The sequence below is a fragment of the Schistocerca serialis genome, chromosome 4 (assembly GCF_023864345.2).
Source record: "Schistocerca serialis cubense isolate TAMUIC-IGC-003099 chromosome 4, iqSchSeri2.2, whole genome shotgun sequence".
NCBI lineage: Eukaryota > Metazoa > Arthropoda > Insecta > Orthoptera > Acrididae > Schistocerca > Schistocerca serialis.
In genome coordinates, this window is record NC_064641.1 from 788,428,306 (window position 1) to 788,445,882 (window position 17,577).

The following is a 17,577-nucleotide window of genomic DNA, read 5'->3' on the forward strand; positions in this document are numbered from 1 at the left end:
GTACAGGCAAAATTTCAAAACCATAAATTGACCGTTGAAGCGCTTTTTTAAATACACAGGATGAATCAAAACTCTACCGACGAACCAAAACAAGGAGTCCACTAAATATAGGTTCCAAAATGCATACCTTAAGAGATATCAAACTATTTCATCTGTGTTACAGCAAAGCACATCTCTTCTAATGAACATTGGTCATAGCTCTTAAGGTAAGCATTACTGAGCCCTTGTTTAATGGACTTTAATTCTCTAGTTTTGGTCCTTACTATCTGCTCCAAGAATATGGAAAGCATAGAGTTCCAATACTAGAATGTGTTTCGCAGTATCGAAAATGAACAAGTGCTCATACCTCTCAACGTGTTCATTTTAGAAAATGATTCAAATGGCTCTGAGCGCTGTGGGACTTAACATCTGAGGTCATCAGTCCCCTAGAACTTAGATCTACTTAAACCTAGCGCAGTTCCACACTGAAGCGCCTAGAACCGCTCGGCCACATCGGCCGGTTGTAGTTAGTGCTATGTAACGCTTGAGGTGGTGTAAAAAGCGATACTACTGGACATCGGAAGACTGTAAACGAATTTTTTGGACTTGTGAATCACGCTATACCCTGTGGCAGTTCGATGGAAGGTTTGGGTTTGGCGGAAGCCTGGATAACGCTACCTACCATCATGTGTGGTGCCAACAGTGAAGACGGAGGAGGTGGTATTACAGTATGGGTGTGTTTTTCATGGCTAAGGTGTGCTCTCCCTATTGCGCTTAAGAAAACGCTATAAGCCATATATGAACACATTAGGAGACTATTCTTGTATCAACATGACTTTGCACACTGTAATAAACAGCATCTATTTGAAGCAATGGTCTGCAGACAATATCATTTCTGAAATGGAATGGCCTATCTACAGTAGGACCTGAATCCTGTAGAATGCCGGCGGCCGTGGTGACCGAGCGGTTCTAGGCCCTCAGTCCGGAACCGCGCGACTGCTACGGTCGCAGGTTCGAATCCTGCCTCGGGCATGGATGTGTGTGATGTCCTTAGGTTAGTTAGGTTTAAGTAGTTCTAAGTTCTAGGGGACTGATGACCTCAGATGTTAAGTCCCATAGTGCTCAGAGCCATTTGAACCATTTGAACCTTCTCTGGTTTCGGCTTTTGAGAAAGAATGGGCTGTTGTTCCTCCATAGAGTTAAAGCAGCCAAGGCGGAGGGTGGACACACCGAACATTTATGCCTACTGATAGGTGTTCGGATACTTTTGATCAGATAGTATATACGAGCAGCTCACTTGGTAGAGATCATCGAAAGAGACGTCACATTCGAGCCTTCTAGTGGCACATGATTTTGACGTACTCGCCTTGAGTGAACTAGGGCACTGTTTCTCACCTGAGAGAGGCTTGTGTTGTGAAGCCTACACTATTGCACAAGTCTGAGTACTGCAATTTCTGGTTCCTCACAGTAATAAATTTTTATGAAAATAGCAAATCAGCATCAGTGAATAAGTGCCTAACGAGGCATCTACGCCTGTGAAATACGTCTTTACGGGCTACCACGCCAAAAGCCACCTCTGATCGCGCTGGTATACGCACGAGTATAGCCAGCAAGCATTAGCGGGACGGCGTTTATTTTGCAGCACAAGGATATACAGCAAACAGGATAAATCTATTACAGTGGAGAAGGAGAAAAACGCCACGCCTTCTTGGCACTGAGCGGCAATTTATTTCGCTGCGCCTCACAAGATGGAACTAGTAGGGAAATTTATCGGAGCGTTTCTGTTTAGGAGAGAGCGCAGGCGGGCAGGGTGTAATTATAAAGTTAAGGGGGCAGGGCTGGTTTGGCGAGGCCGCGTGGAACGTTTACGCAAATGTATCGGCGGTCGGCGAGCTCTTAATAAATACACATTGGCGAGCGGGCGGCGGTGGCGGGGTCGCGTCGCGTCCAGAGATTCACTGCGCCCGACACGGCAGGGCGCCACCCAGCCGCGCCTTCCGGCGTCTCACTACACAGACCGAGGTTCTCGCCTACGAAGCGCTTCGAGGTCTGCGACATCTCCCGGAGACGTTTCTGGCAATGGCGACTTTCGACCAATCGTTGGCATTGTGCACTATCTGAAGGGACGCGCTCTGTACCCAGATACTGAACTAGGTTTGTTGTGTTGGCTGAAGAGCCAACACCGTGTTACGAATGGAGGCCGAAATGCATGCGTTTTAGCTCACGCAGGCTGGCGTGAGGAGGGAAGAACTATACTGACGTGAGGTCTGGAACATGACAAGGAATGAGAATTCAGAAAGCGGACGTAATTAGTTTGATACTTAACTTTAATGCATTAATGATGAACGTCGCTCTTGACCGTACATGAGTCACAATATTATCTGTTCAGAAGACATAGTAACTGAATATGGCGCCTTGCTAGGTCGTAGCAAATGACGTAGCTGAAGACTATGCTAAACTGTCGTCTCTGCAAATGACAGCGTATGTAGGCAATGAACCATCGCTAGCAAAGTCGGCTGTACAACTGGGGGGAGTGGTAGGGAGTCTCTCTAGACTAGACCTGCCGTGTGGCGGCGCTCGGTCTGCAATCACTGATAGTGGCGACACGCGGGTCCGACGTATACTAACGGACCGCGGCTGATTTAAAGGCTACCACCTAGCAAGTGTGGTGTCTGGCGGTGACACCACAAGGTTTCTGCATAAGTTCGTAGCGTTTTTGTTTTGCATGTTGGTATTCCGGTTGCCATGGGTTCATTTGTCGAGTGTCATTTCACATTTGTAGTTCACTGTTGCTATTTGAGTTCACATTTTGACTTTTTGTCATTTAGAGGTAGTGAGTGGAGCTGAGGACTCTGGAAAATGGAGTGCCAAGTGGAGATATCGGAACATTTCTGACATATGCTTCCGCTTGAGTCCAATACATGGGTGACAGCAACGGAGGTAGACAGAAACATTTGCGCCGAGTATGGGTATAATGCCATTGGACAGAGAACACTATAAGGGGTTCACCACCCTGCTGGAGCAAATGTAATTTTGATGTATTGCTAACGCGCTGCCTGCGATAGAAAATATCTTTGCTGCAATAGAGTCGCAAATCAGAGCAGTCTCGGCAGCTGTTGCAGTCGCTCGCTGCTACAGAGCAGTTGCAGTCTGTCGCTGGTACAGAGCAGTTCATAGCCATGTATTGTAAGGTAAATCTTGTTATTTTTATTGGAATGCGCGTAGTTAAGTCTCTTGTCTGAGATGTTAATATGAATTTTTTTCAATATTTTTGTGATTCGTCACCACCAGTTGACCCAGATTTGTAATATTCAGTTTTTCTTATAATGGATTGCAGATCTTTATCAATAATGTAAAGGATTTTCAGAATATAACTTTTAGTATCTACAAAAAAGGAGTAATCCGCTGAATTACAGACCCATATCACTAACGATTTGCAGTAGGACGTTGGAACATGTGTGTGTCCGAACATTATGAATTACCTCCAAGAAAACGATTTATTTACATGGACAGCGCCAGTTCAGAAAATATCTTTTTTGTGAAACACAACTCGCTCTTTATTCTCACGAAGTAGTGAGCGCTACGGGCAGAAGATGTCAAAGTGATTCCTTATTTGTAGATTCCCAGAAGACTTTTGGCACTGTTCCTCACAAGGGTCTCCCAATTAAATTGCGTTCTATGGACTATCAGTTATGCGTCTAGACGCGTGATTTCCTGTCAGAAAGGTATGAAACTTCGTAAGAACTAATGGAAAGTCATCGAGTGAAACAGAAGTAATATCTGACGCTCCCCAGGGAGGTGTTATAGGCCCTCTCCTGTTCCTGATCCACATACTCTTAAATGACACAGGACACAATATGAGCAGCCCTCTTAGATTGTTTGCAGATGATGGAGTCATTTGCCGTCTTGTAAAGCCATCCGATGATCAAAACAGAATGCAGAATATTTTAGACAATAAATCTCTGCCGTGCGGTTCTGGCGCTGCAGTCCGGAACCGCGAGGCTGCTACGGTCGCAGGTTCGAATCCTGCCTCGGGCATGGGTGTGTGTGATGTCCTTAGGTTAGTTAGGTTTAACTAGTTCTAAGTTCTTGGGGACTTACGACCTAAGATGTTGAGTCCCATAGTGCTCAGAGCCATTTGAACCAATAAATCTCTAAGGTGCGAAAAGCGGCAATTGATCATAAATAATGGAATGTGTCGAGGACTCCACATGAGCTCTAAAAGAAAAAAATGGTTCAAATGGCTCTGAGCATTATGGGACTCAACTTCTGAGGTCATTAGTCCCCTAGAACTTAGAACTAGTTAAACCTAACTAACCTAAGGACATCACAAACATCCATGCCCGAGGCAGGATTCGAACCTGCGACCGTAGCGGTCTTGCGGTTCCAGACTGCAGCGCCTTTAACCGCACGGCCACTTCGGCCGGCTCTAAAAGAAAACCGCTGAACTTCGCTTACACGATAAATTACACTTATCTAAAGGCTGTATAAATACTTAGGGATTAAAGTGATGAATAAATTAAGTTGAAACGATTACATAGATAGTGTTGTGTGGAAAGCAAATCAAAGATTTCGATTTATTGGCAGAACACTCAGGAAACGCAGGAGGTCTAGTACATAGACTGCTTACACTACGCTTATTCCGCCCTCCTCAGAAGTATTGCTGTGCGCTGTGGGACCCATATCAAATAGAACTGATGGAAGACATCAACAAACTTCAAAGAAGGGCAGCTCGCTTTGTAACATCGCGAAATAGGGAATAGTGTCACGGATATGATACAGGAATTGGGGTGGTAATCAAAAAACAAAGGCGTTTTTCGTTGCAACACGATCTTTTCAAGAAATTTTAATCACCAATTTCTCCTCCGATTGCAAAAATATTCTGTTGGCGCCCACCTACAGAGGGAGAAATCATCGTCACGATAAAATAAATCAGAAAGATTTAAGAGTTCGTTTTTCCCGCGGCCCTCCGAGAGTGGGAATCCTCTGGCAGACGATTGTGAACTGCAGAGTGGTCATAGAGATGTAGATGTTGATATAGAAAGTGGGGAGGGGGTTTGGGAGGTGGGGGAGGAAGCGGGGTGTCTTCAAGTTAGGTCGAGTGTTTGGTTGCTTCTTACAAAGGCGATACACTACTTAGAACCTCATTGTCTTGGATTGCACGCACGCAGGGAGGCTAAGTGATCGCTATGTAGAAGGCAGCCCCTCCTCGGCGTAAACAAAGGGCCACGTGCGCGGCCGACACGTGTGGTGGCGAATTCGCGTGACGCTCTGCGGGCGCAGGGCCGGTGAAAAGGCGGGCGTGCCGGCCGCGCGCGCCGCCGCCTTTGCCGCCGCGACCTCCGCTCCCCGGTGCCTCTCGCCGCGGCCACGCCAAATGCCATTCAGGCCACCCTTTCGCGGTCCTCAGTGGAGAGATCTCGAGAATTAAAGGGCTCCTCTGGCGGCGCAACAAGCCTCGCTTTGAAGTACATTCCGAAGATCGGAAGAAAAGCACCGAGATTAGTGCTTAACGGCCCGTCTACGGCGAGGTCATTAGAGAGGCGGATTGGACAGAGATGGGAAGGGAAATCGGCCGTGCCCTTGTCAAACGAACCACCCCCAGCGTTCGCCTTCAGTGGTGACTTAGGGAAATTACGCGGAGGTAGGTCCTTCTGCGGACTCATGCAGCTTGCTATACGCCGACCTACGGTCGCTTAAATCTGGTTCAATCTTAACGACGTTTCTTTTCGTCTGCCGTTCAGCGAATGCTGCACCGCTTGTTAGCGTCGCATTAATTAAAAAGAAGCTGTTTTGTGACAATCATCTTGCCATTTGTTTACTGGTTCATTGGCCAGGGAGATGAGCCACTGTCATGCAGTTGAGATGCCTGTCAAACAGAATACAACGTGAAAGCAACTTATATAGTCTCTACTCAGTAGTGTCGACATACTATTAGTTGTAGCACATCTTTCCTTATAATGACAGAATACTAATAATGTCAAAGGTAGCTTGTCTCTTCGTAACAAAGAGACATAACACGATGACGAACGTAAAAGGAAAGGGTCTTCTGTTTCGCGTTACACCTTTTCCAAAAGTGCTGTTCCGGGTCTTGAGCTTTTTATAGAAAAAGTTCTTGTTATTTTTGTCAATGCAGGTGGGAGATACTGTGACAGTAGAGTAACGCCTTTGCAAAAAAATGTTCAAATGTGTATGAAATCTTATGGGACTTAACTGCTAAGGTCATCAGTCCCTAAGCTTACACACTACTTAACCTAAATTATCCTAAGGACAAACACACACACCCATGCCCGAGGGAGGACTTGAACCTGCGCCGGGACCAGCCGCACAGTCCGTGACTGCAGCGCCTGAGAGCGCTCGGCTAATCCCGCGCGGCAACGCCTTTGAAGTCGAAAATATTTGTACTTGCAATATAAAACAAACGCACGAGAAGAGCTCCAAAGTCATACCAAATTTTTCTGTGTAAAGCTTACGAAAGCGACGTGCAAGAATGGCGTGACTTGACAATTGGTAAAACGGTAAACGTCTATTAACAGACAGCTAGTACCATTTTAAAGTGTGTAATTCAAGGATCATACTGCTTCCTTTACTTACGACGTGTGATGAAAAAGTAAGGGGATTTTTTTTTAATTTCGCGGGCTTTATAGATCCGAGTTTTAGTTTCTTTTATCTTGTTCCTGATGTACGTTTGCATTTTCAGCTGTTTCGAACATTTAGTTTACTGTTGACAGCCAAAAAGGTTACACGTGTTTTCGAGTTCTCGGCGAATTCGTAAAAGTACTTTCGAAAAAGATGGATCAAAGAATTTGCATTAAATTTTGCTTGAAAAATGGAATGAAGTGCAGCATCGCATTGGAAATGTTGACTATAGCTATTTGCAAATCTTCTGGGAGTACAAGATTTATCGAGACCTATAAACGATTAAAAGGGTGTGGAGAATATGATGACCATGCCCTGTATGCCCTAGCACATCAATTACTGACGATGATGTGGAAGAAATACAAAAAATGCTTCTGGAATATAGTCGAATCACCATCAGAAAAGTTACTGATGACGTCGGCACATCCTCTGGTTTATTCCAAGCAATTTTTTGGATGTTTTTGGCATGAAAGATGTAACAGCAAAGTTTGTTCCAAAAATGTTAAAGAAGGTTATATAACAGGTGACGCAACACTGGTGTATTGGTATAATGTCGAAACCTATGCCCAGTCGTCCGAATAGAAATTGCCTGAACAGCTGATAAAAAAAAGTGACAAATTCGATCACGTGTGAAGGTTCTTCTTACTGCTTTCTTCGATTACAATGGGATACTGCATCATGAGTTCCTGCCTCACGGTCATACGGTCAATAAGGAATACTACCTGGAAGTTATGCGCCGTCTGCTTGGAGCAGTCCGAAGAAAACGATCAGAATTGTAGCAAAACTACTAGTGGAAACTGCATCACGATAAAGCTCCAGCTCACGATTTTTTGCCAAAGAATAATATCGTTATGTTGCCTCAGCACCGTGTTTTCCGGACACGGTCCCCTGCTACTTCTTTCTATTCCCGAGGCTGAAGACAACCATGGAAGAACGTCGTTCTGCCACCACTGATGAGACAAAAACGGAATCGCTAAAGGCGCTAGACATCATAAGTGAAAGTGAGTTCGGGAAGTGCTTGCAACTTTGGAGGAAGCACTGGTACAAGTGTATTACATCTAAAAGGGATTACTCTGAAGGGGGGCGAAGTAGATGAATAAGTAAATGTTCTTTAAGAAATATAAAAATTCCCGTTACTTTTTGATAACGCCTCGTATGCTATAGTTTAATCTGCATCAAAACGTCATGCGAAATCATTGGCTTATACTCCCCGATGAAAGAAAACCATATGGGGTTGACGACTCACAAGAAACCAGCGGGAGAACTCACTGACAAATTACTTTCAATAAAATTCTTAGCGCCCGTGCTCTCCGCCGCTCATTGTTTAATTACTCTCCCAGTTGAAAGCTAGTTTCCGTCTTCCTCATTCTGTCCTGAAATGAAGAGATTGGCTGGTGCACAAAGGATTCATTACTTCTTAAGCTAGAACCTGTTCGCAGAGTTTCATCAACAAACTGTGGCTTTATAAGACTGAGACGTTTGTTATAATCGCGAATACTCCAGAGAGTAGCACTGAGTGATCAGATGCTTTACTTAAGCTTACAGGGGCAACTAAAGTGAGCTACGCCGACAGCTGCTAAAAAGTGACATAACATACACACATCGATGGAGTGCAAAACAATTCCACCAAGTCATTGACATCGCGCCCGAGATGAAGATTATACCTCGAAAAATCGTAATGGCTTGGATGATATCCTTTTCAAAAACTCTTGGAAATAAAGTTAGACGTCCTCGCCAAGCAACATCCTGGAATCCTATAAATGAGGAAATCGCAGTAAAGCATGTGATTTTCGTACTCAGAAAGTAGTTGACAGCAAACTGGCAAAACGAATAGGAACACCAAAACCCAAATGCAGCCACTGTGAGTTAATTCATCCTGTAATTCCAGCAGTACTACGGTTTGATGAAACAAAAACATCTAGTAGTTTCACAAGGGCTATTGCAAGAGAAATGCCTTACTAAGAGTACTGAGCACAAGAAAGTACTTGAAAGCAATCTTACAGAACCTGGCCATCAGTTTCTGATCAGTCACGACACCTTGTTTGTTACTAACGATATAGAAACATACAGATTGTTCGAATTTGTAATCAACGCAAACTGTTGTGATACAGCCGGCCGGTGTGGCCAAGCGGTTAAAGGCGGTACAGTCTGGAACCGCGTGGCCGCTACGGTCGCAGGTTCGAATCCTGCCTCGGGCATGGATGTGCGTGATGTCCTTAGGTTAGTTAGGTTTAAGTAGTTCTAAGTTCTAGGGGACTGATGACCTTAGAAGTTAAGTCCCATAGTGCTCAGAGCCATTTGAACCATTTTGTTGTGATACACCATAAATATTTGTGACAGCTTTAATACAAAAAATTCATTCCTGAAATTTTAGGTAGGTTTTATAATACTTCCGAAGCAAAAGCGTTCTCGCTTCTAAGCAACATGCTGTGATTTGTGACTCCTGATTTTAAATAAAATGATGTTTTCTATCACTGGATGTGCGTGTTACGCGGGGCCGTTTTTTTATTGATTTTGTGATTACTGTAGACAGATGTGTAAAAATCGAACACATTATCGGAAGAGATTTTTTTTTCAATTTATACTGCACCGCCAGTCACACTAATCACTTCATCCCAATTAATAGTTTTCGTCATATCCACTCTTTACGGTGTACACTGTATCTGCGAAGCCGTGCTTCGGTAACGTACGTTAATTTGAACTCGATCGTTCGTAGCAACACTGCATCATTCTGGTATGTGAGAGAATTACAAAACCAGTTTTACAGTGCCTATATATACTAATTTTGAAGGTCACCAAAAAAATTAACAAATAATTCCGCAATCTACACTTCTCGAGACTAATGCGAGAAGTACCGGTAGATCCAAACATGAATTAATGGACAAATGAAGATGCTACGACAGTGACTAGAATCTTTCTCGGCCACAGGAACATTTATCCCTTGCCTGTGATGAATGCATTAAGAAAATTTGTTTTGGAAATGGAGGTCTGCAACTACACTCTCTTTTTATTTTGTCGGGGTTGTTTATAAAATAAATTTTCTGCTACCAGTCGTGATTTTCTTTTTATTTATATTGTCCACGACGCGTTTCGTGGAATGATTCCCATTTCAAGTGCATTTTTTGTGTGCTATGCTATTTATTCGTGATGTTTTCGATGTGTGGGGCGCTGCATTGTTGAACTGTCTCTAATATATAAAAACACTTACACAGGGTGTTGATCTTGACAATCTGCGTCACTATTTGCTTATACAGGTTGTTCCAAAGCAGTCTGAAAAACCTGGAAGGATGTTGCGGGTAGACTGTGCTGAGAAATAATTATTAAGACAGAAGTTCGGTCTGGTCCCTTCAACCCCCACAAGCAAGCAAGCCAACCAACCAACCAACCAACAGAAGTTCGATACGTTGCGCCGCAGCATTGAGGATAGCCAATCAGCCTTTGCGCGCACAAATCCGAACAGCCCACCAGAGACGATGCCGTCAAACAGGTTCTCCGTTTGGTTTCCTAATAACAAGGGAACGATACAAAAATTGGACGTGGGAATGTAGTAAGGATCGTACCCGAGCCACAGGCTGAGCAGTCTCTAGCGCTGTCATCTGCCGTATGAGAACAACTGCCACTAATTGTATCTGGCGGACCGCATGAATCCGCGCGCGCAACTGTCTGATTGGCTAATTTCAATTCTGATTATCTCGGATACGGCGCAAAATATCGATTTTTTTTCTTAACAGTTATTTCTCAGCACAACCTACCCTGGAACAGTCTAACAAGTTTTTCAGACTGTTTCTGAGCACCCAGTATATATTTACAAAGGTACTTATTTCTATGTATCACTATTTATATTTAAACATACTAATACATCTGAAGAAATTCACTGATTCACCTTCCAGTTTCCCATTTAATGTTTTGACCTCATATTTTTTGAGATGTTAATATATCTCCAGTTGGTCCAAAGTATTCATTTTATAACATTTATTTAACATGGACTATCCTTGGCATTTTATTTTTTGTACTCGAGAATCTGAATATTGTTCGTGATTATACTTTATGTTATGAGTTGGTTTCTGTTGTAGTTTATTAGATGTAAAGAATCCGCTTTTTACTTTCTGGTTTAGAAGATAATTGCAATATATGGAAGATATACGAAATATGGAAAGCTTGATTTTCATCTTTCTCTTCTGTGGTGCTGTTTGTGTTTGAGTCTTTCTTTACTTTGCCTGGTACTGAGTCAGCCATGGAAGCGATGTTGTCATTGGCAGCTGCAATCTGTTTCATTATTTCCTATTGCATGTTTTCTTGATTCAAAGATATTTTGATTACCCTGTGCAGCATTGATTTCTATGCCGCTTGTTTATAAATATCTGCGTGATGTGAAGTTGCACGGATTGCGTTGTGGTCACTGTATTCGTGCTGCAAATTTTGAATGTAGGCCTACGTGTATTTTTGTGTTTTGGCACCGCGCGGGATTAGCCGAGCGGTCTCAGGCGCTGCAGTCATGGACTGTGCAGTTGGTCCCGGCGGAAGTTCGAGTCCTCCCTCGGGCATGGGTGTGTGTGTTTGTCCTTAGGATAATTTAGGTTAAGTTGTGTGTAAGCTTAGGGACTGATGACCGTAGCCGTTAAGTCCCATAAGATTTCACACACATTTGAACATTTTGTCTTTTGGCATGTAGGCACAGGTACTGATGCTTCTTCCTTCTTCGTGTTCCATTGTAAATGTAATTTTTGGTGTAGACTGCTGAAGCAATTTAGAATGTCCACTATGTCTTTGGCATCCCCTTTTACCACCAGCAGTGTGTCATCTACATATATCCTAGACAATACAATTTTGTTTAGCTGTTCAACAATTTTTGTTCCAAATGATTTGTGTATGTGTAGTGATGGTACAAGATATGCATGTTCCCACTGCTAGGGCAACTCGTTGCTTATAAATGTTGCCACTAAATGTAAAATAATTGTAACTTAGCGCTAGCTGCCGGAGTCACATGTATATGCAAGTTTCTTATGTTTCATAATAATCAAACTTATTTTATTTATTTATCTTTCGTCCTTTGTGACCAGTTTCTTGGTCGCAGCCACGTCCTCAAGCAGTTATTCCAGCCGTTAGGCTGGGATCAGGTATCACTACTCTTCACAGAAAAACAAACATTTCGTAGGAATTGCTATGCAATTTTAGTATGGCTTTCCTGAGGCTGACGGCTTGGTTGATGGCAGGAATGATCGTTTCGGGTGAGGCTGCGACCAGGGAACTAGTTGCTAAGAAGGGAAGTTAAATAAATAAAATAAAAACAGAGTGTAGCTGTAGAGCACCCATTTCCAAAACAAGTTCTTTTATCACGTGCGAACTCGCCAATAAAATTCTCTTAATGAAGTAACGGGGAAGATCATGGAGAACAAAGAACAATTTAACTCTTAACAAAGTTCGTGGGATATTTTGTTTACAATTCTGTTCCTATTGCAATGTTGTCACTCCGCGTCTATGTAATCTTACTACCGGCTGTGTTTCTGCTTTGTGCGGGCGTGTGCTAACCATCGGCCACTATTTCCGTCGCAGTACGTACCAGTTGGGGTTGAAATCCACGCCACTAAGTTATAAGTGATACTTTCCTTGTGTCTCATCACGAATTGCTTTTAATTGTTTCAAACAGAACGGAGCAACGTGTGAACGATGATCAAGTTTTAGGGTTACTATTAGCTAACGAGGACTGCTGACTCATTGGATACATCGGATTCTTTTCAAGATGTAGCGGAGTTTACTGAAAATAAAACAGAAATATCTGATCGTGAAACTGACAGTAAAATAGAGGATAATGAAAAGCAGAAGAAGATAATGTTCGGGGCGGAAGCCAAGAAATAGCAAGGTAGTGTGGCTACTTTTTGGAAGAATACATTATACATAACGGTAGCAAGATGGCGCAAAAATATTTTGTAAAACCACTCGGCATGCCACTGATCAAAGCAAATATCAAAGGAAGAGAAATTAGTTCCAGAATTTTTCTATGGACTTGTGGACTGCAATGGACGAAGTTCTTTGCAAAAATTTTGAAAATGATTGCAGGGCCGACGAATCTGCAGGGCAAGTCCAAGCGCGACCGAGTCTACCAAAAAAGTCAAATCGTCACAATGCTACATATGTCCACGTCTTAAAGACATAAAAAGTAAGGTTATTTTTCTCTTTATGGTTTACTTAGTTCACGCTTTACTTAGTACCCTTTATATTTTACTTAATTTATCATTATTTGATAGCGAGACAAGTTTCTAAACGTTATTCAAGTAGATTTTCTTTGTTTTTACGATTCCGTGCCTCCTATAGGATAGCTTTGTTGTGTGTGTGTGTGTGTGTGTGTGTGTGTGTGTGTGTGTGTGTGTGTGTGTGAAGACTCCCTTTTGTCAGGGGCGAGTACACGTCTCAAGTTCAAATTTATGTCACACATTGAGGTCTATGGTCCCTTGACGGTGTAAAAATTTTAAGCTTCTAAGTCAGTTAAATCAAAAGACACGGTCATTTATGTCATATAATTTGATACTCGAAAGCTCACACATCAAAACCTGTAAGTTGTTTCCCGTTAGCCTAGAATCATGAAATATGGCGAGAGGCAAGGCTTCATAGTACACGTAAAGTGGAAAATCCGAAACCGTTACTTTGTAATCATACCACACGAAAAAAATATTTCTTTTGTGATTTGTTATCCGACTTCAAACTTTTAATTACTACAGTCTCGAAAATCCCAAAATCCCATGGGACCGATCTCTTGCCAGCGTCAATGTCTATACCAAGCAAAAATCCTCAGTATGCTTGATTCCCGAAACGAATAGCTTATCTATATACACAATTAAGTCCGGCTCGGCAGCTGCGAAGTCAGCAAGTCGGATTACCAAGCGAACGGGCACGGATTCGATTCCCGGCCGGGTCGGAGATTTTCTCCCCTCGGGGACTGGGTGCCATGTTTCCCTTACGCTCGTATCGTCATAACTGATATTCCACTGCTGAGCTAGCTGACTGGGCACCTCCTGAAAGACAGTACATTGGAAAAACAAAAAAGTATGGACGGAACTTTCAGTGCGCGAGTCCTATTCCTCCCACCTGGCCAATTTTACTCGTTTTCTCCACTCCAGTCCGAATCCTGCAATACATTTAGTAGAACATAGGACATAAATATTATTCACATTAATTCAAAAAACTTCGGTTAAGAAACTATTGTTAATATAAGAACAATAATCCTTGCTAAGATAATATTTTCTTTTATAATAAAGATTGATTTTAGTAAATAGAAGCCTTTCTTTTACTGAGTTCTTTGCAAGCAATTTAGAGAAACAGAGAAGTAAATAAGTTTAAGATGGTTTCTCTTTGGGGTCGAAAACTGCCGAACGAAGTTACATGTATCAGTCTAAATAGCGAAAGTAGTTAAGGATTAAGACTCGTAATTACATCCACATCGATACTCCGCAATCCACCTTAGGGTGCGTGACGGAGGGTACCCCATACCGGTAATAGTCATTTCCTTTCCTTTTCCACTCGCAAATAGAATCTGAGAAAAATGACTGTACATTTGCCACCGTATGAGCCCTAAATTCTCGCAGTTTATCTTCGAGGTCGTAACGCGTATTGTATGTTGGAGGCAACAGAATCTTTCTGCAGTCAGCTTCAAATGCCTGCTGTCTAAATTTTCTCAGTAGTGTTCCTCGCAAGAATGTCACTTTCCTTCCAGGGATTCCCTCTTACGTTCCGAAGCTTCCGAAGCATCTCCGTAACACGTGCATGCTGTTCAACCTACGAGTAACAAATCTAGCAGCCCGCCTCTGAATTGCTTCGATGTCTTCCATTAATCCGACTTGGTAAGGATCCCGAACACTGGAGCAGCACTCAGGAATACGTCGCACTAGCATCCTATAAGCGGTCCTTGGATGAACCACGCTCTGCTGGAATTCTCGCAATAAATCGAATTCGACCTCTCGCTTTTCCTACCACAATCCTCACATGATCGTACAATTTCAAATCGCTTTTCAATGTTACACCCAGATATTTAGAGGACGTGACTGTTTCAAGCAGGACGCTACTCATGGTGTATCCGAACATTACGGGTTTGTTTTTCCTATTTATCCGCAGAGCTAGGTGCCATTCATCACATCTACTAGAAATTTTGCCCAGGACATCTTGTACCCTCCTATAGTCACTCAACTTCGACACCATACCCTACACCACAGCATCATCAGAAACAACTGCAGATTGCTGCCCATCCTGTCCGCCAAATTATTTATGTATACAGAGAGTAATGGGCAAGCAGTAAAGGAAACCAAGGAAAAATTCGGAGTAGGAATTAAAATCCATGGAGAAGAAATAAAAACTTTGAGCTTCAGCGATGACATTGTAATTCTGTCAGAGACAGCAAAGGGCCTGGAAGAGCAGTTGAACGGAATGAACAGTGTCTTGAAAGGAGGATATACGACGAACATCAACTAAAGCAAAACGAGGATAATGGACGGTAGTGGAATTAAATCGGGTGATGCTGAGGGAATTAGATTAAGAAATGAGACAAAGTAGTAAAGGAGTTTTGCTACTTGGAGAGCAAAATAAAAGACGATTGTCGAAGTAGAGAGGATATAAAATGTAGACTGCCAATGGCAAGGGAAGCGTTTCTGAAGAAGAGAAATTTGTTAACATCGAGTATAGATTTACGTGTCAGTAAGTCGTTTCTGAAAGTATTTGTATGGAGTGTAGCCATGTATGGAAGTGAAACATGGACGATAAATCGTGTGGACAAGAAGAGAATAGAAGCTTTCGAAATGTGGTGCTACAGAGGAATGCTGAAGATTAGCTGGGTAGATCGCATAACTAAAGAGGAGGTATTGAATAGAATTGGGGAGAAGAGGAGTTTGTGGCACAACTTGACAAGAAGAAGGGGTCGGTTGGTAGGACATGTCCTGAGGCATCAAGGGATTGTATTGGAGGGCAGCGTGGGGGGTAAAAATCGTAGAGGGAGACCAAGAGATGAATACACTAAGCAGATTCAGAAGGATGTAGGTTGCAGTAGGTACTGGGAGATGACGAAGCTTGCACAGGGTAGAGTAGCATGGAGAGCTGCATCAAACCAGTCTCAGGACTGAAGACCACAACAACAACAACATCCTATAATCGGTCTCCTTTACAGATGAACCACAGTCTGCCAGAATTCTTGCAATAAATCGAATTCGACCTCTCGCTTTTCCAACCACAATTCTTGCATGATCATACCATTTCAGATCGTTTTGCAATGTTACTTCCAGATATTTAGACGACGTGACTGTTTCAAGCAGGATGCTACTAAAGGTGTATCCGAACGTTACAAGTTTGTTTTTCCTATTTATCCGCAGAGCTAGGTGCCATTCATCACATCTACTAGAAACTTTGCTCAGGACATCTTGTACCCTCCTATAGTCAGTCAACTTCGACACCATACCCTACAACACAGCATCATCAGAAACAACTGCACATTGCTGCCCACCCTGTCCGCCGAATCATTTATATATAAAAACTCCTCCCGCACAGGCCATGAAGGCCCAAAGGTACCGACCGGCCGCCGTGTCATCCTCAGCCCTCAGGCGTCACTGGATGCGGATATGGAGGGGCATGTGATCAGCACACCGCTCTCCCGACCGTACGTCAGTTTCCGGGACCGGAGCCGCTACTTCTCAATCAAGTAACTTTTCGGTTTGCCTCACAAGGGCTGAGTGCACCCCGCTTGCCAACAGCTCTCGGCAGACCGGATGGTCACCCATCCAAGTGCCAGCTCAGACCGACAGCGCTGAATTTCGGTGATTTGACGGAAACCGGTGTTACCACTGCGGCAAGGCCGTTGGCACGAATCATTTATATGTACAGAGAGTAATAGCGGTCCTATCACACTTCCTGACGACACACTTGTCTCCGATGAACACTAGCCGTCGAGGACAACATACTGGGTTCTGCAACTTAAGTAGTTTAACTGTAGCAGTTCTGCATTACTGCAGGCTGCTGTCGATACCAAAACGCTTACCGGCTCTGCACTGTCACATCCCTGGAGTATGGTGGCCGTCCGAGAGATGGTCTTCCGAGTAAGAGCAGAGGGCGCCGAACCGCGCCCCGCACCGGACAGAAATATTCGTCCGCGGCGCACCGGGGCGCGTCCTACAAAGAGTCAATTAAAAGCGGCGCGGCCGCGATCGTGGGCAGTCCGCTAATGTGGCATCGCTAATTCCGCCGCCGAGGAGCTTCGTTAGCGCTAAATATAAAGGCGACGCCAGCGCGGGCGCCCCTCATAAGAGTCGTCACTATTAATAAGTGCGCGGACGCTCGCCCGCCCGCCTGCCAGCCTGCTCGTGCGTGCGGATGCGTGCGCGCCGTCACTCACAATAGCTCACCGAACGCGTGAAGTGCCTCCTCGACTTGGAGAGCCAGCTTTCAATTCCGTCGCTAAGGCCGCTGTGTCAGTAATTGGCAGGCCTGCGCTTGTTGGTGTGAGTTATCCTCCGAGCACCCAAGTCCGGGCTTTTAAAGGCGACAGTCCCAGCGCGCCACGGTATAATCAATTTTCTCTCCGCAAATGCAATTGTGAAAACGCAGTTGTGGCTTTGCTTTTGGTGGCACTCGGTTTAACTTGCGAGGGGAAAAAAAACTACAACTGCGCTGTTATAATCTCCTCCGGACATGCGCACTCAACGACAACAGCCTACGTGTTAAATCACCGTTTTCTCGCTGTTTACTGCATATTTCTATAAGCTGAATTCCCTTATTGTAATCGAGAATGATTTTCTGAGAAAACACTACAGAATTTAGATTTTCTGAGAAAACACTACAGAATTTATGTTGCCCTATTTCTTATTCATCTTTTAGGCAAACGCTTCTCACCCTATAAAAACGCCACTGCGTTGTGCGTAATGTGAAATTATTGAATGTTATTAACCATTTTAAAGCCATATTGACTGTTCAAAAAATGGTTCAAAT

General features: G+C 43.6%; 1 protein-coding gene across 1 annotated transcript in view; it reads right to left on the bottom strand.

The window, feature by feature from the left end:
- LOC126474768 (ena/VASP-like protein) overlaps positions 1-17,577 on the bottom strand; it is an 85,301-nt gene that overhangs the window by 12,635 nt on the left and 55,089 nt on the right. The window contains exon 3 of the mRNA XM_050102244.1: positions 16,631-16,761. Within this exon, the coding sequence (XP_049958201.1) occupies positions 16,631-16,761 (131 nt within the window). The remainder of the gene's footprint in view (positions 1-16,630; positions 16,762-17,577) is intronic.